This window comes from Apium graveolens, chromosome 8, assembly GCF_009905375.1.
Source record: "Apium graveolens cultivar Ventura chromosome 8, ASM990537v1, whole genome shotgun sequence".
In the NCBI taxonomy this organism is placed as follows: Eukaryota; Viridiplantae; Streptophyta; class Magnoliopsida; order Apiales; family Apiaceae; genus Apium; species Apium graveolens.
Window position 1 is genome coordinate 116622732 of NC_133654.1, and position 11772 is coordinate 116634503.

The 11772-nt window shown below is 28.2% G+C and overlaps 1 protein-coding gene across 1 annotated transcript; it reads right to left on the reverse strand.

Annotated features, from left to right (window-relative positions):
• Window positions 1-10636: 10636 nt before the first annotated feature.
• On the reverse strand, window positions 10637-11539 carry LOC141679899 (uncharacterized). The gene has a single exon (XM_074486264.1). It carries the CDS (start codon window positions 11537-11539, stop codon window positions 10637-10639), a length of 903 nt encoding a protein of 300 aa, XP_074342365.1.
• Between the last annotated feature and the right edge of the window lie 233 nt (window positions 11540-11772).

Sequence of the window (11772 nt, forward strand, 5' to 3'; positions counted from 1 at the left end):
TTGAAAAAAGTGTTGTTGTAAAAATTTGATGATTGTTTGGTAATTTTTTGTTATGTATATGTTTTGATGCAAGAAATTAAAAATAATAATGGTTTTGGTAAGGTTTGATGGTGAAATTAGCATCAAGTGAAATCATCATCTCCTTCCCGCAAAAGCTCAAAAGCATATTTTTTTTAAAAGTATGCGGGCACTTGCTTTCTCTAACGGCAGTTTTTGAATTTTACCAAATAATTTTTTTAACTATTTTTTCGCGAAAAGTAACAGCAATATCAAACACACCCTAAAACTACTTCGGTCATTGTAGGATGATAATTGAGCTAGGATGACAATAGAATTATTGTTCATAGAAAGGTTTCGAAAAAGAAATGGTATAGAAAAGTAACAGCAATATCAAACACACCCTAAAACTACTTCGGTCATTGTAGGATGATAATTGAGCTAGGGGCACTATGGGAAACTATACCATTTCTTTTTCGAAACCTTTCTATGACCAATAATTCTATTGTCATTTGAATACGCTAGTCGTATCTTTTTATATTTATAGATACCAATGCAGTTGTCATTTAGTCTACGTTGATGTCTTTTATAGATAATAATGCAGTTGTCATTTTATGTTAACTAGCATAATAACCCGTGCGAGGCACAGGTCATTATCTAACAATTTATCCCGATATTTTCTCAATTTCTTCGTCTATATTTTCATAAGTATCTTCCTCTTTCTCGCTATATCTCTCTCTCTCTCTCAAATCTCTTTTATCATATTATTTCTTTCTCTCGACTCTCTCAGAACACAACCACTCACATATATTTTTATGATATTACATTGCCTTCTTTATTGATTATCTGAGTTTTTTACATCAGACAATAACTGATAATTACAGAAGCGTTGTTGTATAGCCCAGTTGACATAATTTCTTATTTTTCACATCAGTTTCTAACTGATATTTTCGTTTATCTAATATATCAATTATTAATCTAGAAATAATATATTACATTGTCTTTTAACATTGGTCCAAAACTGATGTTCGCATTGATCCAAAACCGATATGAAAAATAGAGACTGTTTATTACACCCACGTACACATAGGTTTTGAACATTTTAGACATCAATTCTGAGTCGTTGTCTATTGACCTTTTACTTGTAGTGTTGTTAAAAAATAAAGTGTATAGTCCCTAATAATTTAAATAAAGTATTCAAGATATGTTAATAAAAGCAATTTATTTTTAGTCATTGTCTAGCCTGTTGAGTGATGATATATGATACAGTTTTCTTTTTTTAAGTTTTGACGATTTCGACGATGATAAATTTTTCTTGTCCAGAAACCGATGTCTGTACTTAAATACACTTCGGTTATAACTTAAATTAGGATATTTATGCTATAATTCTTTTAAAATATGTTCGATTTAATTAATTTCATAAACAAATTACTTCCAATATATTCTAGAAAACATATAAAACACTAAGTGATTTTTCACATACACGTCATTTTTTTCTTTGAAAGTGATGTATAACATGTTGTATAACATCAAATAATTTTTTACAACTGCTATTATTAACTCTTAGACATCAATTTACTAGAAAATTAATTTATGTCTATCGTCATCTTATACATCATGTACTAATGTCTACTGAACTTATAAACCTCGATTTATGAGTTTTTTAACTGATTTTATATATTTTTTCTTAAACGTCACTTTTGCCAACATCGGATTTTTTTCTTCTCGGCGATATTTTCCAATTCTCACCCGTCTCTTTCTTTCTCTCTCTCTATATATATATCAAATCTATTTTATCATCTTCTTTCTTCCACTCGACTCGCTCAAAACACAATCACACTCACATTTATTTTATGATATTATATAGCTTTCTTTATTGACAGTCTGAGTTTTTTACATTAGACCATAATCCATATCTTAGTGTGTATAACATATCTTTTCTATTTACGAAAGTGTTGTTGTATAGGCCAATTGACAATTTTTCTTGTTTTTCGCATAGATCACTAAATGATGTCTTAGTATGTCTAATACATCTGTTATTTATCCAGAAACGATGCATTGTATTGTCTTTCACGTCGGTCAAAAATCAATGTGAAAAATAGGAACTTTTTACTATAACCACCAGAACATCAGTTTTGAACATTTTAGATATCAATTTTGAGCAGTTGTTTATTGACATTTTTTGTAGTGTTGTTAAAAAAATAAAGTGTTTAGTCCCTTGTAATTTAAATAAAGTATCCAAAATATGTCACGGAAAATAACTTATTCTCAGTTACTGTCTAGCCAGTTGAGTGGTGGTATATAATACAATACAATATTTATAGTTTCCTTTTTATAGTCTTTGATGATTTCGGTGTTGGAATTTTTTTTGGCTGTTTGTGATCTTGAGTTAAAGATTATTGATATTAATCGTAATTTATATCTGATACCATTTGTGAAAAATGGTCAAATTTTGAGTATTTTTAAAAATTGATTAACAGTCTGATGCTGAATTTAAAATAAGTTTAAATATATTATTCAAATAAAAACTAAAAATAGTTATACTTGTCGATATACTTAATAGTACTTCAATATTATAATTGTTGACTTCTTTCACTTTTTACGGTGAATTTGACCAAATGACTAAAATATAACATTTTACTCTCGAAGAATTAAACTACCTTTATTATTTAATAATATAATTTTAGTAATTGTTTTTATTATATATATGTATTCAGTTAGGTATTTTTTCATATAAATTTATCATTATCACGTTTGAATTTATTAAATAATTATAAATATTTGGTCAATATATTACAATAATCTATATATAGAAAATATTTACTACTAATACCATATCACTAAATCGAATGATTTAAAAGTATGTAAGTTGACTATATACCATACAATACTAATTTATACTGTGTAACTCTATAATACAAATTACAAGTGAAAAATAAAAATATGATTAGAAGTTATTAGTTAGTCTCAATGTATATAATATCAAATATTACTTTTTCGGAACACACAAAAACACCTAATATGTGTATGATGTGAATGAGTAACACATGTGAATGAGTAGCTTGGTGATATGATATTGTGTAAAATAATTGTAAGATTCACGTTCAATTCCAACCAACAACGAATTTTTTAAATAAATATTTCATGTAGGGACAATCTGTCATTTGGCGAGATTAAAATGTCTCACTAATTTTAAAGGCATGTTGGTGTATTATATATAGAAGAGATATAAAGACAAAAGTTCATTGGAGTTCATTTTTTATTTTGGAAACTTGGAGTGCTGTTTATAGAAGGTCAGATTGGATGAAATGAACAGTCTCATATTATCTTACAGGTGTATAAAATAAAACCTAAAACTAACTGCATTCCTTTACATTCATCAAGTAGTTTACTGGAGACCTACTAACCACCATTAGATTAAAAAAGATGTGCCGTCCAAATTGACACAAAGTAACCGACATTAAATTTTGAATTTTGAAGTGCAGTACCCATAAATTGAGTTTTTTACCCATAAAATGATTTTTTTATTTTTGATATATTTATCAAAATTGAACATAAAAAAGGAAAAAGTGATTACTAATTTTATTACACCAAAATAAATTTACTATTAAAAAATAAAAATTATTTTAATTAATTTTGATTATTAATTGCCTGGATGGTAAATAATATAGTAGAAACGTAAAAGAAAATAGTATTCAACCCTTATAAATATAATTCAAATTCTCTTCTAATTAAAATTAAACAAACCAAATCTTATTAACAATAACATTAAAAATAAAAACTTTTGAATAAATTATAATATATAAATAACCCTTACTTATTTATCTTGTATTAAAGTTTAGCTATTTGATTTTTGTTATAACCCTGCATATTACATGGTGATATAATTGTTATGCTGCTTTGAATATTAAAAACAATTTTAATTTTCCTACATTGAAGACCCCTATTATTTGGAGACGTGGAGGCCTATATAACTACCATTACATTTAGAGACATGATTAATATTACTTATAAACCTAAGTCAAAAATGTAATGTAACATGTATATAAATATTATGTTAAAAATATATTAAAAATATAGAGTGCTAAACTTTGTAAATGTAGTAAAGTAGTTTAAATTGTAATATGATTAAAATTATAGGTGAAAATGCTATTTTAAAAAATAGAGTGGAGAACATATCGTACAACTTTATAAACATAGTGTAATACTTCAAATTATAAAATTTAGTACTTTTAATTATAAATAAAAAATATAATGCAACATGCAGAATAAAATATTATGTGAAAAAATATATTAAAAAATAATGTGCAGAACATATTGTAGAATTTTTTAAATAGAATGTAGTATTTAAAATTGTAAAATATAATACTTTTAAACCTAAATAAAAAATATAATGCACCTTGCAGAATAAAATATTATGTGTAAAAAATATATTAAAAAATGAAAGAAAGAACATACTGCAAAATTTTATAAATAGAGTGTAGTACTTAACATTATAAAATGTAGTACTTTAAATCTAAATAAAAAATATAATGCAACTTGTAAAATCAAATATTATGTTAAAAATATATTAGAAAAAATATAATGCATAACTTTGTGTAGATTTTTTTTATAAATAAAATGTAGTACTTTAAAATCTAAATAAAAAATATATAATTTAACATGCAGAACACATATATGTGAAAATATATTTAAAAATAGAGTTTTAATGCATAACTTAGTCTAATAAAAATTATAATGCAATATATTTGATGTGGAGTAAATGAAAAAAAAAGTATTTATATATAAATAAAAACGTAGTACTTTTAATCCTAAATAAAAAAAATATAATGCAATTTGCAAAATAAATTATTATGTGAAAAAACTATTAAAAAATATAATGCAAAACAAATGGTAGAACTTTATAAATAGAGTGTAGTACTTAAAATTATAACATGAAGTACTTTTAAACCTAAATAAAAAATATAATGTAACTTGCAAATAAAATATTATGTGAAATATTTAAAAAAATAGAGTAAGGAACATATTGTAGAGTTTTAAAGCATAGGACTTTAAATTCTAAATAAAAAATATAATTTAAAATAAACAAACAATATTTGAAAATTATATTCAAAAATAGAGTTTTAAAGCATAACTTAGCCTAATAAAAGTTATAGCTTAATATATTTGATGTAGAGTAAATGATAAAAAAAGTTATTATGCATAAATAAAAGGTTTTTATAGATAAAAAAATTATATTGAATAGTACAGTTAGTTTTAGGTTTTATTTTATACATGTGTAATGTAATATGAGTCGTGCATTTTATCCAATCTAACCCCTATAAACAGGACTCCAAGTCTCCAAATAAGACACGGACTCCACTGAACTTTTGTCTAAATTATAATATATAAATAACCCTTACTTATTTATCTTGTATTAAAATTTAGCTATTTGATTTTTGTTATAACCCTGCATATTACATGGTGATATAATTGTTATGCTGCTTTGAATATTAAAAACAATTTTAATTCACCTACATTGAAGATGAGAAAAATGAAACTGAATAAATGATAAAATGAAAAAGTTAGGCTATATTAAGATTGTAGAAACCAGCATTTATTGGTCCACTCTCTTTTGAAAAGCAAACAAAAAAATGTATACAAGTGAAAGTAACAATACCATCAATAATAAACAATAAAGATGAATGGAATCCACTTCTCCAGCTTAATGTCGTCTCAGTAGAATTTTATATGTATATATATATGAAAAAATGATGAAAATAACTCGATTTCTAAGTCCTTTTACCGAAAATACTCATTCTGTGCCCAAAATACCCACTAGATACTCCACTAATACTGGAGTATCAGGATGATATGCCATGGAGCATGAGGATAATACTCCATTGTCAGTAGAGTATGATGGCACATCCTTTGTTAGTGGAGTATGAGTCCTCATACTCTTTTTGCTATCACTTATAATTTTTTTAAAAAAATATTTGTTGAGTATATGGGTGGATACTCATGTGTGATACTCCTATGTCAATGGAGTATCAATGGATACTCAAATGTCAGTGAAGTATCTGGTGGCATTTTGGACAGCTTAAAATTGTGGTGGGTATTTTCGGCGATTGTTATTTAAAAATGGTTATTTTGGTTTTTCAAACTATATATATAAATATATAAATATAATTATAAATATATATATATATATTTATATATATATATATATGGGTACCAAAATAATATCATGTTTAGTTTGCTTAAAGTTTTTCCTAGAAAATTGTTAAAACAATTATTGAATTTTATGTTATATATAAAATTAGCATAAATGTGTGGTTGGAAAATATATATTTAAACCTATATGTTAAATGGTGTTTCTCAAATATTTAATTGTAAGTATATTTTTTTATTTATTAGGCGTATGTGTTTTTAGGCTGTGTTCTTTACATAAAGTGTTCTAGTAAAATAGACAATTATTGTAGTAAAATTATTAAATATATTAGATTATGTGGTTTACTATTAGTTATGTGAAAGTAATATGCCATGACAATATAATGTGTGCATATTTGAAATCTTATAGTAGTTTTACCGTAAAGTTAAATTGTAAGAGACAAAATAATGTACGTATATGTGTGGTGATATTAGTATTATAATAATATTATTCTATAATATTGGTTTTGAACAATTTTATGAGTCAAGTTCCTTCCCTCATAGTAGCCTATGTAGTATTCTCTACCATTTATCGTAATAACAATTACAAATATATAAATAAAATCAAAATATGAAATTATGAGAATGAATTAATTTTTCCTAAAAAAACTAAAAAATATTGTCTTATATAGATAGAGAGATAATATAGGTTGAAATTGGTAGAAAAAATATATCTTTATAAATGTATAATAATTTTAGGTTATCAAAAAATTGGGAAAAAAATTTAAAAAAAGAAGAAGAATAGATAATACATTTTTTATATTATCATCATGTGTAATAATGTACTATCTATGTAAGAAACATTAAGTGTGGAGGCTCCATTGGCCTCTAGTGAACTTATTATTTTAATATAGGTGTTAAGGGTGGGGATTGGGCGTGACAAAACTATTATTTTGTGTACTGGTGTGTTAAGTGTATAAACATTAGGAAATAATAACTTTGAAAAATATAATAAGCAAAATAAGTATATAATTTTTTCTTATCTTTTATCTTTGGTGTTTAAATATTAATTTATAATTTATAATTTTTTGGTCATACACTTGAGGATAAAATAATAAATTTAATTGATAAATGATAATAATTGGCCTATTTGAATGTCAAATTTATAGCAAGTATGGATTAATAATTTATGATATATATCTCTTTGTTTCATGTAAGAGTTCATACCAATTGTTAATTGATTTAATTAAAAATATGTATATTTAATATGTAAATTTTGTGACGTGTAAAACATAAAATAGTTAAGTAGATTAATTAACAATTTTATAGGTCACAAAAGCATGTATTCTTTGAAAAATTATGGTGCTGTATAAAAATTCATAGTGACTATTTATAGGTAAAAGTTAATGTTTCTTTAGTCAAAACAATATATAAAGTTTTATTTGTTAAGTAGTTTATATTTTATACATAGTTAGGTTGTATTTATTAAGACAAACAAAATTAGCACCCAAATTAACAGGGTTTATGGCCCATCAACACTACTGTCCAATAATTAGATGACACTGAATCCAACATATAAATGCCAGACAGTCCAAACAATAAAAAAAAGGGAGTGATAAATTAGAAAATGACAAATTCCATTATGATAAATCATTTATAAAAATTAAAAAAAACTGCTAATTTCATATATATTAAAACAGTAATCGTAATTGACACTGATTAATTAAAATTATCAAATTTTGGCAAATAATAATTCGAGAAATAAAAAAAAATTTACGAATAAATAAATTATAAAAGAAAGAGAGGTAACTCATGGTGGGGTAATTTTCTACATAATTTAACTTAAAAGAAGGTGATTTTTACCATCATGGGAGTTGAATCCATTCATCTTCGTCCCGCATATAACTAGCTTTTTCCTCATCAAGTTCGTCAATATTGGGAAATATTGTCAAGTGCAGCTCATTCATAAGTTCTATTTCTACCGATCCATCATTTTCATCGTCATATTATTCATAAGAGTTCTTTTCCGGTAATTTCAACGCGACATACCAATATTTTTCAAGAGGATCATCAATGTAACAAACCTGCTTAACATGTTTCCCTAGCACGAACGGATCATTTACGAAACGTAATTTGTTCAAATTAACAATCGTATATCCCAAGTCATCTACCTTAACCCCCAGGTTCATATCTACCCAATTACAACGAAATATTAGGACTCTAAATTTGTTATAGTCCAACTCCCATATACTTGTTATAACTCCATAGTAGGTCTGTGAAGTATGTTCAATATTTTCTCCTTACCCTGTACAAGCATTGTATCTGTAATGACACAGACACAACTACACTGAACTTGTCGAGTGTCATCACGCTCCATGGTGCTAAACGTAACACCGTTGATTCTATATCCGCTATATGTAGGGACATTCTTGTTGGGCCCTTCAGCAATCCACCTTATCTCCTTAGGTATGTTGTTATGGTCATCCAATAATTCTGATTCAATCTTTTTAAAACAAATTGATAAATATTAATTATATTTTCATATTAAAATTAATTCTGAGACTAAATGTGTTCCTGGATATTTTTAAATTCCTCTATTTCATTTTTTAACCATCATAGTCAAATTTTTAAAAAAATATTATTTTCTATAAAAAAAATCATGTTTGCTTGAATAAACAAATAACAAATACATTTACCAGAAAAATATAAACTAGGCCTATTTATGATGTTTTTATTCAAATAACAATTATACCTGTTTCCTGAACCATTTGTGAAATTCTGCATTTTGCTTTTTTTTAAGCCAGACTTCATCATTTTCATGTTGTTGGTATCTTGTCATCAAAGATGCCATATGCTCGCTGCGAGAAAAATCACTTTCTTTAGTATATTAATCAAAGTGCAGAAAATAATGAAATAACACACACTTAAATATCACTAACTTACTCAAAATATGGTCTAATGTCAGTTGTATTTTGGAGAAAACACAAATGTGCTAGATGCAAGTCCTCATCGCTCGGCTTTATCAATGTCGCACCAGATAGAGGTCTTCCATTATGCTCATGCTTTGCATTTTGTGACACTGCTACGGTAGATTTTTCAAAATTCACCAAACACTCCACCGCCTCTTCGGCAACGTATGCCTCAGCAATACACCCTTCGGAATGAGCCGGGTTCCGTACATATCCTTTAAACGCTTTTAGATATCTCTCGAAGGGATACATCCAACGAAGGAATATTGGCCCACAAAGTTTAACCTCTCTCACGAGATGAACTGAGAGATGGATTATCACATCAAAGAACGAAGGGGGAAAGTGCTTTTCAAGCTGGCACAATGTTTCCACTAACTCACTCTGCATTTTTTCCAACTTGTCTACATCGATCACTTTACTGCAAATTTCCTTGAAGAAAAGGCAAAACCTAATAATTGTGAACCTGACTTATTTTTGTAATACTGATCGAATGGAGATAGGAAGCAAATGATGCAATATCGTGTGACAATCATGAGATTTCATTCCAACAAGCCAAAGATTTTCCATGTTTACAAGATTCTTAATATTTGAACAAAATCAATCTGCGAACTTCATTTTAAGAAATGATGAGCAAACTATTTTTTTCTGCATGCGTTAAGTTTCATGATGCCAACGGTACCTTTTCTTTCTTTCCAGGAGTCTTTGGTCTCAGCTCCGTTCTTATTCCCATTTAAGCCATATAAAGGTAGACAAATTCCCTATCTTTTGCCTTCCCCGAAACATTTAGTAAAGTTCCAAGCAGGGCTTCAGATATATTTTTCTCGATGTGCATCACATCGAGAACATGCTTAACTGGCAAAAATTCCCAATACTCAAGTTGGAAGAATATTGCTTCCTTTTTCCAAACAGGTCGAGGTTCACCTTTCTTCCATCGTGGTTGTCGTTGTTTCTTTCCAAATACATGGGCCCTTAAATGTTGTATTCTTGGAAAAACCTCTTCTCCAGTTAATGGAACAGGGGCGACCCCCTTCTCCACAGTGTTATCAAAAGCTGATTTCTGCCTTCTATAAGGATGATTACGGGACAACCATCTTCGATGCCTCATAATCACCGTCTTACGGTAATTAACCAACCTAGTAGCTTTTGTTTCATCAATAAAAATAGTACACACATTATACCCTTTAATAACATTTCCTGACAAGTTCCCTAAGGCAGAATAATCACTTATTGTCCATAATAAAATGCCCCTAAGCATGAAAGACTCTTTCTTATAAGCGTCGTACATTTGTTTCCCACGCCACAACTCTTGCAGATCTTCTTTTAGTGGTTGAAGGAACATGTCGATATCATTTCCAGGCTCAGTCGGTCCAGATATTAACAAGCAGAGCATAATATACCTTCTCTTCATACAAAGCTATGAAGGAAGGTTATAAATTGATAGCAAAACATGTAAGCTTGAGTAATCAGTACGGTTTCCATAAAAAGGATTGAAACCATCGGAAGATAAAGCTAATTGAAGGTTCCTAGTCTCTGATGCAAAATCAGGCCATTTTTGGTCGACATCCTTCCATGTTTTTTGAATTAGCTGGATGCCTCACTTTACCATCCTTTTGTCGCTCGGTGTCATGCCACGTCATGTCCTTTGCAATGTGAGGTGTATTGAATAAATTTTGTAATCTGGGTATCAGCGGGAAATACCATAGAACTTTAGCAGGGACCCCTTCAAGTTCATCTCCTTTTTTGTTCAATTTCCATCTAGAGGCCTTACATACGCGACAAGTAGTCTGTTCTTCATCTAAATCGCCACGGTATAAGAGACAATTATTCGGACATGCATGTATCTTTTCATACCCCATTTCTAATGCATATAAGGTTTTCTTTGCTTCATTGAAGGAAGAAGGGATATTGTTACCTTCCGGAAGTAAAGAGCCAAGTAATAATAGAATATCACTGAAGCATGAATCAGACATACCATGCTTCACTTTCAAGTTGTATGACTGGACCAGAGCTTTCATCTTAGTGTACCTCTCACATCCAGGATAAAGAGGTTGATGTTCACCTTTAACAAGGTTGATGAAATCAGAAGTGTCGATTTCGTCAAAACTTTCATCAGTAGACATATCATCGTCGTCGTCCTCGTCACGTTCACCCATTCTTGAGGTGCCTTGATTGATAGATTCCGAAGTGTCGGTTTCATTAGAACTTTCTACAGAATTATTCTCCCCGTGCCATATCCAACGTGTATAAGTTTGATCAATACCATTTTGAAAAAGATGGTTTTTAACTATCTGCGCTCTCCATGATTTACTATGTGCGCAGTTTACACATGGACAACTGATTTTTTCTACATTATAACCATTCTCAAATGCAAATATTAACAAATCTTCCACTCCTTTTTTGAACTCTTTTGTTCTTCTATCCGCTTTTAACCATAACCTATCCATCTTTTAAAAGTCTGAATATAACCTTAAATTCAGACTAAATTATGAAATCTTTATATTTCCCCAAAATCTTTATAATTGAACCCTAATTGAAGTAAAAAAAGCAACAAAATGAATTCAAAACATAGGACTTATATAACCCAAATTCATAAATTAAAGTACTTACATGTCCTTATAGCTTCTTAAAAATGAATCGTGAAGTCTTTATATTTCACCCAAATCATTATGAACCCTAG

Bases quoted from the DNA above. Each gene is read 5' to 3' on its own strand.
- LOC141679899 (XM_074486264.1), bottom strand. From the start codon at position 11,539: ATGGATAGGTTATGGTTAAAAGCGGATAGAAGAACAAAAGAGTTCAAA.